We start from the raw sequence: 13,640 nt of genomic DNA, 5'->3' as shown, positions 1-13,640 counted from the left end.
TTCTATATCCATCATTTTAGTTATATACATTAAGAAAGAAGATTGCAATCATCTCAATGTTATCTTCTCTCTTTGTGATGGCAAAATAATACCTTTATTCTTTAGTTTATATATATACATTATTAAAAAGAGGTCCCACTGATTTAGATTGCCATAGATTGTATCATATGTCATAAGTGGTACTTTCCATGAAATCAGCTTGCTCACCATGCTCTATTGTTGGCATCGCCAAGGCATTACATAAAAGTGATAACATCCTAATGCAATCTAGTCTTTATATAGCGCCACCCTTCTTGCATTATGAATTAGATTTGTAGAGCTAAGTTTTTTCAACCTCATTGCTATTATTGGCTTTCCTACCTTCTCCACTAATCTCCTTATCGTTCTTTACGTTAAATTCTTTTATAAGATTATTCTTACTTAGCTATTTACTAAACTCTAACTTCTTTGAGCTAAGCTTTATAATCAATTGTCTTAATAATGTGTAATGTATGTAAGCTCCATATTTTGCTTTATTCTAGACTTGGGTATGGTAAGTCATCTTCTTACTTTCTATCTAAGAGTGTGTAATTGCTACTAACTTAAAATAACCTAAATTATTACTAAAATAATCAATTAAATAATAACTACTCTCTTTCATTTGGGTGAGCAATCTTTTGGCTCAATATAAAGGGTACACATATAGAGAGATAACAACTCATATTTATATTGGGAGCTATTCTCAAAATTAAATCAAGAAGTAGTTTTGCCTAGTTGGATGTTTAGATCTTGGTGATTGCTCTTTCTAAGATGGTGGCTTATGACTTGCTAATCCTCTTTGGATTGTTGGTATGGAAAATCAATACCACAAAAAACACTTTTTTGTATGAAGCATTCTTTATCTTGTTGATTTGGTGGCCTTTCTTTTCGTCATGGTTTAGAGATGAAACAATAGTCAAATGTTGATCATTGGAGATGTATCAAAGGACACAAAGAAAATGATTTGAAGAGATCCAAATCAATGGGATATTTCCTTGATTTTGGAAGTCTATTGATTGAAGAACAAAAGAAGCTGCCTACCTTGGAGAAAGAAGAAAATGACAATTAAGATGACTAATATCTTCTTCCTGCAATGCTACCTTCTATGCATCATTGGGAGGATTTGCTACTTTTAGTCTCTTCAACTTCACTACCACCAAAGTCAAGTTACACTTGCAAGTTGTACTACAAGGGACAATCGAGGTGCTTTGCAATATGAGATTAAGTATACTTGGGAAGAATTTGTTTAGCAAAGTGGTTAGTGTAACAGATTTTTTTCTTATGCAATCTTATTTCACTTTCTTAAGATTTGATGAACTTTCTTATTTTGAAATCGGAATTATTCTTTGAAATATTTTGGTACATTGGAACAATTTGGAACAATAGGAAGAAAGAAAAAAAACAATTAATAGACTATATGCAAAAAATTCTCTATTCCTATTGATTTACATATTATCTTTATATCATTTCTAGACATGGTTTTTCTATATGATGATATTTACCTTAAGAAATAATCAGAAATTGAAAGTTCAAAGGGACGGGATTAAATACAAGAGCAACATTACAAAAAACCATGAGTTTTTGGTAGTAACTTAATTAGAACTTAGAACTAAGATTTTTCCACAAAAATATAATTCTAGGTCACTACTCTATTGAATTCCACTGTCAAAACAAATTTTCAAGTATCCTAACCAATAATCATGACAAGTATCAATGCAGCCCCTATTTACAGTTAGGTGAGATATGTTGGCATGGTGAAAATTAAGAGAAATAAGGGTGCTAAGTCATAGTATAACCAAAACAGGCACAATCAAGAAAACAGATATGAACATTCCTGGATAATCACATAAATCCGTGAGAAATTGCCGAGTAATACATGAGTGGCTTTGAAATACACCTTCCAGCAGACCCCATGACATGTAAAAATAGATAGCATTCCATTTGAAAATCTGCCTCTGAAGAAAAAAAGAGCCTATCCCGGTAGTTCACTACAGTACACAAGCACCCAGGGGGCCAGAACCGCTATTGCACATCCCTCTACCCACTTCCAGAACCACTTTGGAGAGCACCATCCTTCCTGGCTGGGAAGTAAACAATATTGCTTTACGAGTCACCCTTGGATACTTCAGTCTGAGTCTCGTCAATTTTATCACTCTGTTTCAAGTAACCAGATGCTGGTGTTGCCTTTGCCACTGACACATAATCGGAAGGGTTTATCAGCAGTATGAGAACGATACATAATCTCTACAAGTGTATGCCAAACCTGAAACAAGGGAAACGCTACACATAAAAGCAAAACACTACTAATTATCTCAGTTACTCCAAAATTAAAGAGGGGTACACCTAGTCTCAAAAAAAGTAGTATCGAACACTGCAACACTAATCATTCAAAAACACATAAAATAAATCTGCACACGTGCTTTCAGAAGCCAACCTTAACACGGACATTTACGACTCTCTAGATCTAACAGTAAAAAGTTGGGATAAAACTGAATGGAACAAGATGAACGAGATAAAACAAGGGGTGTACTGAACGGCTATGTGGCCATACTATTCTGCATGGACGAACTGCGCCGAAGGTCCTAAAAGAAAACCGCATGTTGATCAACTAAGAACACCGTAACTGAGGCTAAGTCTCATGTATAGCTATAAGCTTCGGATGAAAGACTGGATAAGAATCCATTTCGATACAAGGAACCACTACAACTCTGCAGGATGCGCGATGGCACAAGTACTCTCAACAAATACGCACATATACCACTACGTATGGGTATAAAAGTAGGCCACATTCGAGTGAATTCCAGTTACAGTAGAAGCTTGTTATTCTTCATCCTGCTGGTTCTTCTGAGTACTTCCGTTGTGGAATTATAGCAAAACACACCACATAATCACTGCCTTATTGCAAGGAATCTGAATAAAGTGTTCTGCAATACCCAAATCAAACTCATCTTCTATCCTCAATTTTGTTGTAGATACCCACAAGTAGCTCGTCAGTTATAGATCTTTACAGGTTTTTCGAAATTGTGACGGTTCTGCAAAATTTCAACAACGCAATAAGTCGGTTGTAAGAACCTCACGACAGCATCACCACTTACAATGTAAGATCAAAAATGATTCATGAAACATCGACGCAAAGACGCACACAATTAGCCCCCAAACTGAATTTTACTCTCTAAAAAAAGAAAAATGTAGACATTGACAAAGCAACAAACCTGGTTTGTGGTGTGTGATCGCTTAGGTGCACTGTCAGTATGTTCCAGCCCCAAATAATGTTCCCATGCACCGTATGTGTCTCGTTTCTGAGACACATACCAAAAAATCCAGTCAATCTCCGTCAGAAAATGAAGAATGTAGGGACTTCGAACGTATAAAATCAACACACTTAACTTGTCATGATTAATCTAACAACGTGATTGAATACCTTATCAAAGAAATCACGTGATTAAACAGGATAGATCATTTTGCCTTAGATTACCTGAAAACGAGCCGCAACTACATCGCCGTCTTGAAGATACTCAGGTCGACCCAGTGAAAGAAAGGCAAACTTCCACTGCACAAATAGGAACGTTGAAACTTGGTTCATAAGCTAAATAGGAACCTACACGGTCAAAGATTCCAGTTAAAGGACACAAAAAAAATGACACCAAGTGCAACAAACGCGGATCTATTTACCTTGGAAAATTCCTCATCAGAAATCAACAGCTTTTTCTGTATGCGTCCCTTCACCTCTACCAAAGTCTCACTCTCACGAACTACGAGAAAAAATGGTTCTCCAAAATTTTGAACCTACAGAACAGATATGTGAACACATTTGATCAGCTTGAAATTTTACCATGCCAAATGTTCAAAACTTTAGAACGATACACACTACCAGCAACAATCCCAAGTCTGCAAAGTTTACAAACAAGAATGTTTACATCAAAAAGAACAATACATACCATATGATTTTGTGATGCATCCCGTGTAAAGTGGTACACATGAATCAAACGATCTTGGGGACCGAGTTCTTTCTCCTCGTCAGGAACCTATCGAATCCAGACATATCCACCGCCGAAAAATCAGCTAGTTCTCTTCGCACACTGATGACATTCTTACAAATCATAAACATGCTAACCACACACAGAATCACACAAAACATTCTTTCCCAATCATTAAAATCTACCAAGTTTACACGTAAAGAAACAATAGTGACACCCAAAAATAATTCCACTCTGATGGAGACACATGCCAAATACCTCTTCAGCTCGCAGGGTCCAGTACTGATCATTGATATTCTCTATTTTCTCATTAAGAGGAAAGATCTGAAAAAGACAAATTATTACACAGAAAACTATTAAATGCTATTGATTATGTCTAAAAACACTATCAAGAAATCTCGAATAGTACTATACAATATCCTAATATTGAGAATTTCATTAGGTTCAAAATTTCACCTAGGATTGGTCAATCTAAATTACCAATCCCATAAAAGAAAACAAGTTGTAGCAAACCTTATAAATTTTGTGATAGAATACTTCAAGAATGCGAAGCTCTGCTCTTGGACTCGAAAGTTCAACCTTCGAAAAACATGAAGACAAACACAACAACACAAGAGATGAATACAGAAGTAGTAACTGCGTGTAAAGAATGATAGAACAGGTGCTGTAATTACCAACATGCACATCGAGGAAGCGATACTACGAGATCGTGCACCGAAGAAATTTCAAATAAAAAGAAAAAGTAAAATAAATACCTTCCCCTTCAGTTCGTTCACAACATCCCCAACCGTGCTCTGTTTGGGAAGCCGAATATTGTGAACTGAAAGCTGCATGCACTTGCAAGATAGGTTAGAAAATGAAAAGAGCTCACATGCTTTCCACCTGAACCAGCAGCGTCAAAACTGGGCATTCAAAAACCTCAAAAAACAGAGATACGCGAACAAACCTCTTCTGTTTTAGCGTTGTGGAAAGCCACCTTCAGGGTTTTCAGGCCCTGAAGCTCAGGAAGTGGCAAATCCAACGTCTCAAAATACAGGATATCTGAAGTCTGCAAACACCACGCGGAATCCAATAGGATGTTTTGTCAAATTTAATACAATATTAAGAGACACTCCAGCATTGCAAGAGACATTTGATCATTTAGACATATGCATACATCCTTTGTACCTGATTATAATGTACGAGCATATCACTGAGCCGCTCAACGCCACGATACTTGATAGGTTGTGGTTTTGGTTGCTGAGAGTAGCAATTGTGTGATGTTAGCCTGATTTTTGATGCATCCTCCAGACCAATTTTCTCTGCTACCCTCTCAACCACATCATCATATGTGTGTTGCTTTGACCTACAAAGTACAAGATTTAACTTTTCAATACATCTTAACACAGATAAAAGAGCTACTTCTCGATATTTGTTAGCACACACGCCTAAAAACTGGACTCACACCATAAAAGGAGCTAGGAAAAAGCAATAATAAACTTAGCCAATACCTTCAGACCCACCCAATGTCCCAAGGCAAGATTTTTAAGGCATCGCGCCCCAAACTTCCTACAATAAAAGAAAATATAAAAAACACTACAACCAGATTAGGAGACTTACAATTCCAAACAAAATTCGTCATCCTTCGGTTTCTCCAGACGTCTGAAGTGCACATTCTTCCCAATTCACACACCAAAGTTAGTGTGAGAAAAGGCTCAGAAGAACTTAAAAAATGCAGAAGACATCAAAGCCATTCCATCTGATTCAAGGTCTCAGGGCTATGTTAAGATCCCACTCTACACACAACGTTCAGTTCAACGATAATATATATATATATATAGTCTATCGGATAAAACATAGGACAAAGTATACGTTCAAGTGACTCATTTACATTCGTGCGTAATACCTGTCGGTTACGAACATACTCCAAAAACGATGGGACGTCAGGATACCGGCAAACATCTTCTTCTCCCCTTGTTAGAGCTCTCTGGTAGCAGATGATATCACCATCCTCCAACTGCACAACAATCAACAATTTTGAGTAGCGAGGCTTCCTAAAATATCACACGGTATACCTGTCCGCCATCAATTTTTAGTAGTCTAAATCATCAACCAAAATTGCACTGACGGATAGCTCACCTGGCTGGCCCTGAAGGTAGATTTCTTGTCGATGTGCTCGCACATGACATTAGGTTCGAACTTAATTTCCTGCAACAATGAAATTTGAATTGGATAGCGAAACCTAGCAGATAATGATGGTGACTACTCAGAATGCTAACGATGAATATGCTATAATTTGTGAATATCCAAAACCAAGTTTTTCCACATCTAAAGAATTACAGAACAAGATATATCATGAAAAACTTCACCAATTACAAAACCAAGATACCTCATACAACTGAATCTCCTCATTCGGAGGAAAGCCAGCCATCTCATTCAGCCGTTCCAAGATATCGGCTGGTCTACCACTCGCCTTTACATAAGATCTACCAACATAACTGCAAAGACAACTCTGAGAGCAATTAGAATGAATTTTATGGGAGTAACTAATGTGCTTACTCAGGATCAATACGATCAAGCTAAAAAAACTAGAAAGGTGAACATTACCGCAATTCCTCCTTCTCAGGATTGTACAGTTTGAAAAACAAAAGCACGTCCTCTTTTGTTTTGATTGGAGGAGGTATGGGAACTGAATCCTGTTATAAAAGCACAAATCAGGAGAAATCGGTTGAGAGAACTTCGCTTCTGAAAGCTCAACAATATTCAGACAAAAAGCCACATGACCAAGTATACATTAACAATAATATGATATAATATAAGAATAATACGATAATCAACTGGAGCGCAAAGAGACTTAAGATGGCACTTCATGCAAATGAAAGAGACATACTGCACCAGGGAGGCGCTGCACTTCCAAGAAGAGCTTTAGCTCAGCATTGTGAGCCTTGTTGGAGGCTTCTTTCAAGTGCCCAACCTGGATGTCAATACAAAGACAAGATCACAAGCATTATTAAAAAAAAAAGGCTACACAACTCACTTCACGAGCAACGACTGCCTACTGGGCTAAAACTGCACTGCAACCAGAAAAAATAAACTGCATTCATAAAAGCATGAAGACAATCGAGAGTGCAATTCTGCATAATAGGACTCATCGGAACAGGAATTACAGTTTGGGCCTCTTCTTGATCAGTTAGTGGTCTGTTAGGACGATATGTGTGGTTTTGGCGCTTTGCCCAGAGCCAGAACCTTTGGCACTCAACAGGGACGCCAAGCTGCTTTGCGATTTCTTCCTGCAATTGTAGGTGCACGATTGCTCAATGATTCAACGAAGACACTACATTATGTTTCCTATCAGTAAAAGTGCTTATAAACGGATGTAAAACTTTCTGAGAAGACATACCTTGAACTGCGTGAAAGGCGTTTGCTTCTGGATGCGAAAACTGCGAACTTTCTCATGATCCACCAAATCAAAATGAATGTCCTTTCCAATCTGGTTCTGGAGATCTTCATCGCGCCCAACCTATACATAACGTAAACGAATAATTAATTACTCTGAAGCTACGGCTTCCTACAACCAAAAAATAAACCATACAGTTAATTGTTTACCTTTATGATAGTGTAAAGGTGGGCCTCAGCCTTTTCCTTCCTCTTCCGTTCCTTCTCCTCCTGCTCTTTCTTCAACCTTATCTAAATCGATAAATCACATGATGCAAATCAGACAATTAGAAATTCAATGAACACTTACACGAAAATGAGATAAACAAACAGGCCACCAAATGATAGCTAGTTTGTCTACAGTAGAGTTACCTGTAAGTGTTCTGCAATGTCTTTCTCATCCACATTACAAACAACCTTGTCTTTATCAGCCTCTCTGATATACACCAACATGTATGCGTTCGAATATTTCGTGAACTTGAAGGGCGTGTTATTGAAACACGGATTCGTTTGTGGAAGCTGCGAGAAAAATAATTTTATTTCTTCCATAAATAGATAAGATAACCGCATAAGTGAAAGCTGGAGCATTCTCATACTTCAACTTACGACAATCGCAAGAATCGGAACCCTCTTCTTCAATCACAACTTCCACTACCATCAACACCAAAAATAGTATAACTAGTTAACAATAAAAGAATAAATGAGATAAAGTCAACAAAAGATAAACATCGTGATACACACCTCCTCATCCCCTCCATATTGCTCCTCAAGAGCTCTCTTGAGTTCCTCTTTCGTAACTCGCTCATCATCAAATTTGAACCTATTCGCAATTATGCGTGTCAGCACAGAACAGGCGAAGGGTTTCAAGACCGATCTACTATTACATCCTCACACTAGTAAAATAATAGATTCTCATGGTACTCTCATAGTCTACAATAACCGTAAAACTTACCCTCTAGGATTCGATCACACTACCAATTCAACTGATTTCAAAATAAAAAATACAAGCTAATGCATGCACATGTAACAAGATTCATACAAGCACAGAGAGAAAACAATAAGATCCAATGAGAATAGATACCACTGGTCAGAGAGCGTGGGTCTAATAAAAGCGTAGTAATGACCACCATGAACCCCACCACTGTGGACCAGTACACTGCCAGGAGCAAAACAAGACACGCGTTGCACAAAAACTTTCATCAAAACACGCCAGTAATTCATTTAAAAAGTGAGTATATCAATTCCTACTTCAGATCAATTCTGATGTCACTTAATGAAAAAAGTTAAATTTCAATCTATCAAAACATTTAAAAATAGATAAAAACTACGAAAGATATCAGCATTAATCCACAGAAACATCTTTCCTTGCGTAAAATATCATGAGGTGAAACTCAAGCCCCGCACCTGTGCAATGTGTATAAATTTCGCACACTGCGGTCAGCATCAGGAGAGAGATATTTTCCATTCTCTCTATCCAGGTCTAGTTGCAGAGGAAACTCATAGCGATCATTAATCTGCATCACATAAATAATGTTCAAAGGTAATCAGTAGTAAAAAAGTGACTACCAACCAACCAAAACAAAGCAAATACACACACACACACACACACGTCCTTCATCTAAATAATATGCACAATCAATACATAAGCTATACCAGCCGAATGTTGCATATTGCATGGTTCGAAAACCCCTTTCCTCACCTTCACCATTGTGTCTCGCATGAAGTCGTATTCAAACCGTTTCAGTTGGAGCTGAAGAACAGGGGGGAAGTCTATAAATAGGACTCCTTTTTTTGCATCCTGCAATGTACGTGCCCCAAATTGGTTGAAGTAGGGTTTACAGATACAATTCATAATCATGATCAGAAGATCAGTAAAGTTCAAGCATCAATTTGATTCAAAAGGTGCAGCGCATTCAGCACCTGCAATCCGAATTGTTCTGCGTGATACTTGTTCTCGCCTTCCAAGCGTTCTACCTCGACATACTTGTCAAAAGATTCATAAACATCCTTGCACCCTTTCACATCAAGCTGCAAATCTGCAAAGTACACCAAAGATACACATAAACAATTCGCAATGCTCAAAGCATCAAGAAGATTCCCAATTATCCTACTATCACGAGAAGGGATATGCCCACATTCTAAGACAAATCCGGACTATCAGCACGATCAATTCGAGCCTCCAACGAATTTTTATTTCACTTTTCAACTCAGACAACGGTCAATGAATAATTTATTACGTAATAAATTAAGATCACATACGAAGATCCCCACCCTATCTCAAACAGAAACTGTGAAACCGTACCATAAAATGACTCTTTGCGTGTTGACTTGTAGTCAACATTGATACACTCTATGTAGTTCATATGATGACCTTCAAACAGTTGTTGAATTGTGCCCTCAACAGCGGTACCCTGCGAAAGGCCAGGTGAGAACCACAACAAAGTTAAGATCACATACGACGCAACTCAGGAAAGAAAAGAAAACAAGACTAGAACTAATTCTTCCATACCTTCATTTTATCTTCCAACTTTTCACAGAGAACTCGATTGAGCTCCTGAACATCATGTTGCATAAAGGAGTCGTATGTATCCCATCCGAAAGACTTAGTAAGATCCTTCGTTGCAACACTAGTGTCACTATACTGAATTTTGTAGAATAAGCTCTGCAGAGCTAGAGGAATGCTGTTGGATGGAACATCATTCTCAGTAGTTGGCATATGATACACGGCCTGCATTCGAGAAAATCAAGATAAACAAATTTAAGTGAAATCATCATTAATGGGACACCACGGAACATGTCTGCTAAAAAGCAAAAAAATGTATTTAAGTACTATAAAAATTAAAAACTAAAAAAAAATCGGATGATAATAATTAGCAGGAAACAAATTATCTCCTAGGGGCTGAACAGTGACAATCACCACGCAATAAGAGAGCCTAAGACACTCGTTGAATAGACCACGTTTGTTACACAAAAAATATGCTTTGATTGTGATTGTTTAAATGACATGGGTGGTGCAAGGTTGGCTTCCCATCTAAACATCACCCGAAAAAGGACGTTGATAATAAAGACCACCAAGCAATCACTAAGGAGAACTGCATCTGCACTCGTGCAGGGTCTGGAAATGATCCTGCATATGGACGAACTAGGTACTACACAATCGAACCTTGATTAAAATTGAACCGGTGTGGGCTATATTTAATGCCAGCTTACTTTGTTACTAAACTTGACTGCAACATCAGGTACAATTAGTGAAACCGGGGATTAGAAAGCTGATTTTTAAAACCGCCAAATTCTGGTCATTCACAAAGGTAAAATATCTGAACCAAACGTACTAAAGTACTGAACCGAAAGAGAATCCGAGACTCCTGAAACTGAGTTGCTGAAAAAAGGTTCTAACCACAACCATGATTTCTGTATTGACAGGAAAATAACCTTCCGGAAGTAAGGCAGATGATACAATGTCTGGAGGAGAGAATTCATGTAGCATGTAGCTCCTTGATTCTTTAACCCAACAAATCCTGTTTCCTTCTTCGAATCGTACGCCCAATAATCAACCACCTTACGAACATTCACATCAGCTTCTACAATAAGAGTATCATTCACCACGAAACCTCGTGATGGATCATTCAAGTCATGTAAAGGCATGAACGATGTGAATCCCCAGTCACTTTCACGTACATTGAACTGATGCTGAGTATCTGCAGATGAGGCCACTAGTGCCCTTTAGTCCTTGTCCCACAGGATTCTACTGTCCTGTCTTCAACGAACCTCCCGTGAAGCTTTAACCAAGTCCTAAAACAAGATAAGCAGATAAACCATGCCCTGCGATAACCGCACCGTCCAAAGAGGAAAGCTTATGGCAGCAAGAGGACATTATATACGAACCTTTCTTGACAGTCAACTTTGGATCAATCTGATTTACAACGGCAAGAGTAAAATGTGCAAATCTGCTCCAGCCATAGGGTAGTTGTGCAGAATCAGCAACATCCAAGTATATCGAAAGATGATCCACATTATTGCCTTTCGGAAATAACAGCACCCGCCTGCAACGACATAAAAGATCTCTCTAAGCTGTCCGCCCTCAAACTCGCAAAAAGAAAGCTGAATGCAGATACGGCGTAGAGTGCGTACCATTTGTAACCACCAACGGTAAATGTTTCTGAGTAATGCTTTCTCAAATTAATTTTCGAAAGATTCTCTATTGGCCACGTGAATTTTCCCGTCTGAGGATCATCCACAAGCTGATTCTCCACAGTAACAACACCTTCTCCTTGCCCTACCACTGCACAACAACGTAAAAGTGAGCACCGCTTCTGATGCAAGGCAAAAAATTCCACCTCCTTCAGGGGTACGAATGTTGTATGTGAAACTCTCCTGAGGGAGGGTAAACGCATTTCATTGCTCAATAGGTACTAAGGACTTCAGTCCAAAGAATGACAGCAAGGGGCTAAAGTCATGTAAGCGTGAATTCTAAGTGGTTCGATGGGCCTAATGTCATCACAGAACCCCGATTGCTTGAGATCAACACTCAATTGCATAGATTCGACTTCGACCAAATTTTTCGAGAAGTAGAGATCCACACTATGGATGTTGTGCGGAAATTGTCGGGAATGATGATATTAGATGAGCCATGCTATGCCCAAATGAAGGCAAAAATCACTTGAGATCCACACAGTATAGTGTGCACACTAACGAAAACCAAGCGCACCAGAATCTACGCGGTAACAAAATTCTGCGTCATCTACCAACGATTGCCCTACAGAAAACCTATTCGACTACGTTAGCTCCAAACCCTGACAGATCCACACAGCATTGCGTGCCATGGCACCTCCCAATCCAGAAGCCTAAAGGGTACCCCCCCTAACGTGCCGATCAATTCATCAACAACACTGTCTCATGATGCACACCTTCCATCGGTTCAATCACGTCGTTGAAGTCCTGGGGAGGCACCAACATATCATCGTCCTCCTGCCACATCAATCATCGCACCACACATCTTGCGTGAGCAGAACATCCAACCCGGATCCCTTATCAATCCCCCAACCCCGACCATCCCGTCGCTCGTTGCCCGGCCAATCCTCCGCGTCACCGTCAGAATTACCACAACCCCTACATCCTCATCAAGCTCCACACCCTAACCACCCCTAATCCAATGACGACCACCACGACAAGAACGTCCAAGAAGCCAAACCTACGGCAACATCCTGCGAGGTAGCAAAACAACCAACACATACTTCAGGCGGTGCCGCGATGACAGTCATTCTGGTGGCGAGCGACACTCCCACAGAGGCAAGTCTCCAATCTCTCCGCGCGCGCACCACTCCTGACGCCTATCACCGCCTCGCGATCGGGCGCTGATCTGCCTCTAATTCTCCTACTCAAACCCCGTCCACCACCAAAACCTAAGCTGATTCGCAGGGAAAATTACTCTGTCACTCGCCGCGCTTCCTACTCCACGAGGCGCATCCCATCACGAAATTCCCTTAGCATCGGTCGGTTGCTGCCGCGTCTGTTGCAGCAACGTAGAGTGTTGGCAATGGCGATGGAGACAGGGTCCGAGAAAAGAAGGGCCTGGAACGAGGGGAATGGGAATAAGAATGTCGAGGTCTTCGACAGAGTGTAAAAAGAGAGAGAAAAAAGTGAGGGACAGAGAGAGAGGACAGGCTCGACAAAGCAATGCTATGTCAGTGACTACAATACTCCCCTTCTGCATTGAAAACACTCTCGAACGAACGAACAAATGAACGAACGTTCTCCGTCCCCTTCCTTCTCCTCCCCTTTGTGCCCCATTCCACGTTCATCCACCCCCTCCATCTCTGCCCGCGGGCACTTCGGTCAGTCCCGACAACAACAGCAAAATTGGCTGACAATTCCCCTCTTTACCGTCTCTCCTCCCACTAAACTTAGGTCTTCGCAGATTTTACTTTTTCGTGGCCAAAAACAAAAAGTAACTTTTCAAAATATTTTCAAAAATAACTTCTCATAAGATAAAAGCACGGTGAATATTCTTCTCTACGTTAAGATATTTTTGAGTGAAACACAAAGTTTGTAGAAATACATTTTGTAAACGTGAAGTAGTTGGCCATATTAGTATGAATTGAAAATACCAATTACAATAACGTAATTCAAGACAATAGCATAATTTCTTAAAAACATAATTATTTGAAAACCTTGACATCATATATTCAAAAGAAATTATATGAGTTATCATAATTGATACTTCTACAGTAA

At 39.3% G+C, this 13,640-nt stretch overlaps 1 protein-coding gene across 2 annotated transcripts; it reads right to left on the bottom strand.

The window, feature by feature from the left end:
* Nucleotides 1-1,843: 1,843 nt before the first annotated feature.
* Nucleotides 1,844-13,050, bottom strand: LOC112284607 (ubiquitin C-terminal hydrolase 12). Of its 2 annotated transcripts, XR_002970461.3 has the most exons (33): nucleotides 12,644-12,991; nucleotides 12,317-12,377; nucleotides 11,541-11,691; nucleotides 11,295-11,452; nucleotides 10,842-11,107; nucleotides 9,919-10,137; nucleotides 9,712-9,820; nucleotides 9,330-9,445; nucleotides 9,109-9,207; nucleotides 8,814-8,923; nucleotides 8,491-8,565; nucleotides 8,151-8,229; nucleotides 7,782-7,928; nucleotides 7,581-7,661; nucleotides 7,375-7,494; nucleotides 7,142-7,264; nucleotides 6,865-6,948; nucleotides 6,582-6,670; nucleotides 6,364-6,472; nucleotides 6,114-6,182; nucleotides 5,881-5,991; nucleotides 5,595-5,650; nucleotides 5,163-5,340; nucleotides 4,942-5,043; nucleotides 4,751-4,822; nucleotides 4,509-4,574; nucleotides 4,254-4,319; nucleotides 3,957-4,043; nucleotides 3,691-3,804; nucleotides 3,494-3,568; nucleotides 3,231-3,317; nucleotides 2,952-3,050; nucleotides 1,844-2,210 (listed from the first exon to the last, which is right to left on the bottom strand). XR_002970461.3 is itself a non-coding variant. In XM_024524552.3 (32 exons), the coding sequence occupies exons 1-32, from the start codon at nucleotides 12,668-12,670 to the stop codon at nucleotides 3,009-3,011; spliced, it is 3,348 nt and encodes a 1,115-aa protein (XP_024380320.1). In that variant the 5' UTR covers nucleotides 12,671-13,050; the 3' UTR covers nucleotides 1,844-3,008. The 2 variants fall into 2 exon arrangements, 1 of the variants encoding a protein (XP_024380320.1); XM_024524552.3 differs by having other exon boundaries at nucleotides 1,844-3,050; nucleotides 12,644-13,050.
* Nucleotides 13,051-13,640: the final 590 nt, after the last annotated feature.

This window comes from Physcomitrium patens, chromosome 7 (assembly GCF_059467195.1).
Source record: "Physcomitrium patens ecotype Gransden chromosome 7, ASM5946719v1, whole genome shotgun sequence".
NCBI classification, from domain to species: Eukaryota; Viridiplantae; Streptophyta; class Bryopsida; order Funariales; family Funariaceae; genus Physcomitrium; species Physcomitrium patens.
Note: the sequence above shows the minus strand (reverse complement) of the source record. Positions and strands in the feature narration are given on the sequence as shown.

Excerpts from the sequence above, each read along its gene's own strand:
- LOC112284607 (XM_024524552.3), bottom strand. The coding sequence starts at position 12,670 with ATGACTGTCATCGCGGCACCGCCTGAA. Across the intron at positions 7,265-7,374 it reads CGCCTTTCACGCAGTTCAAG|GAAGAAATCGCAAAGCAGCT; the intron begins GTATGTCTTCTC and ends CTACAATTGCAG. Across the intron at positions 6,671-6,864 it reads TGCAGCGCCTCCCTGGTGCA|GATTCAGTTCCCATACCTCC; the intron begins GTATGTCTCTTT and ends CTTTTATAACAG.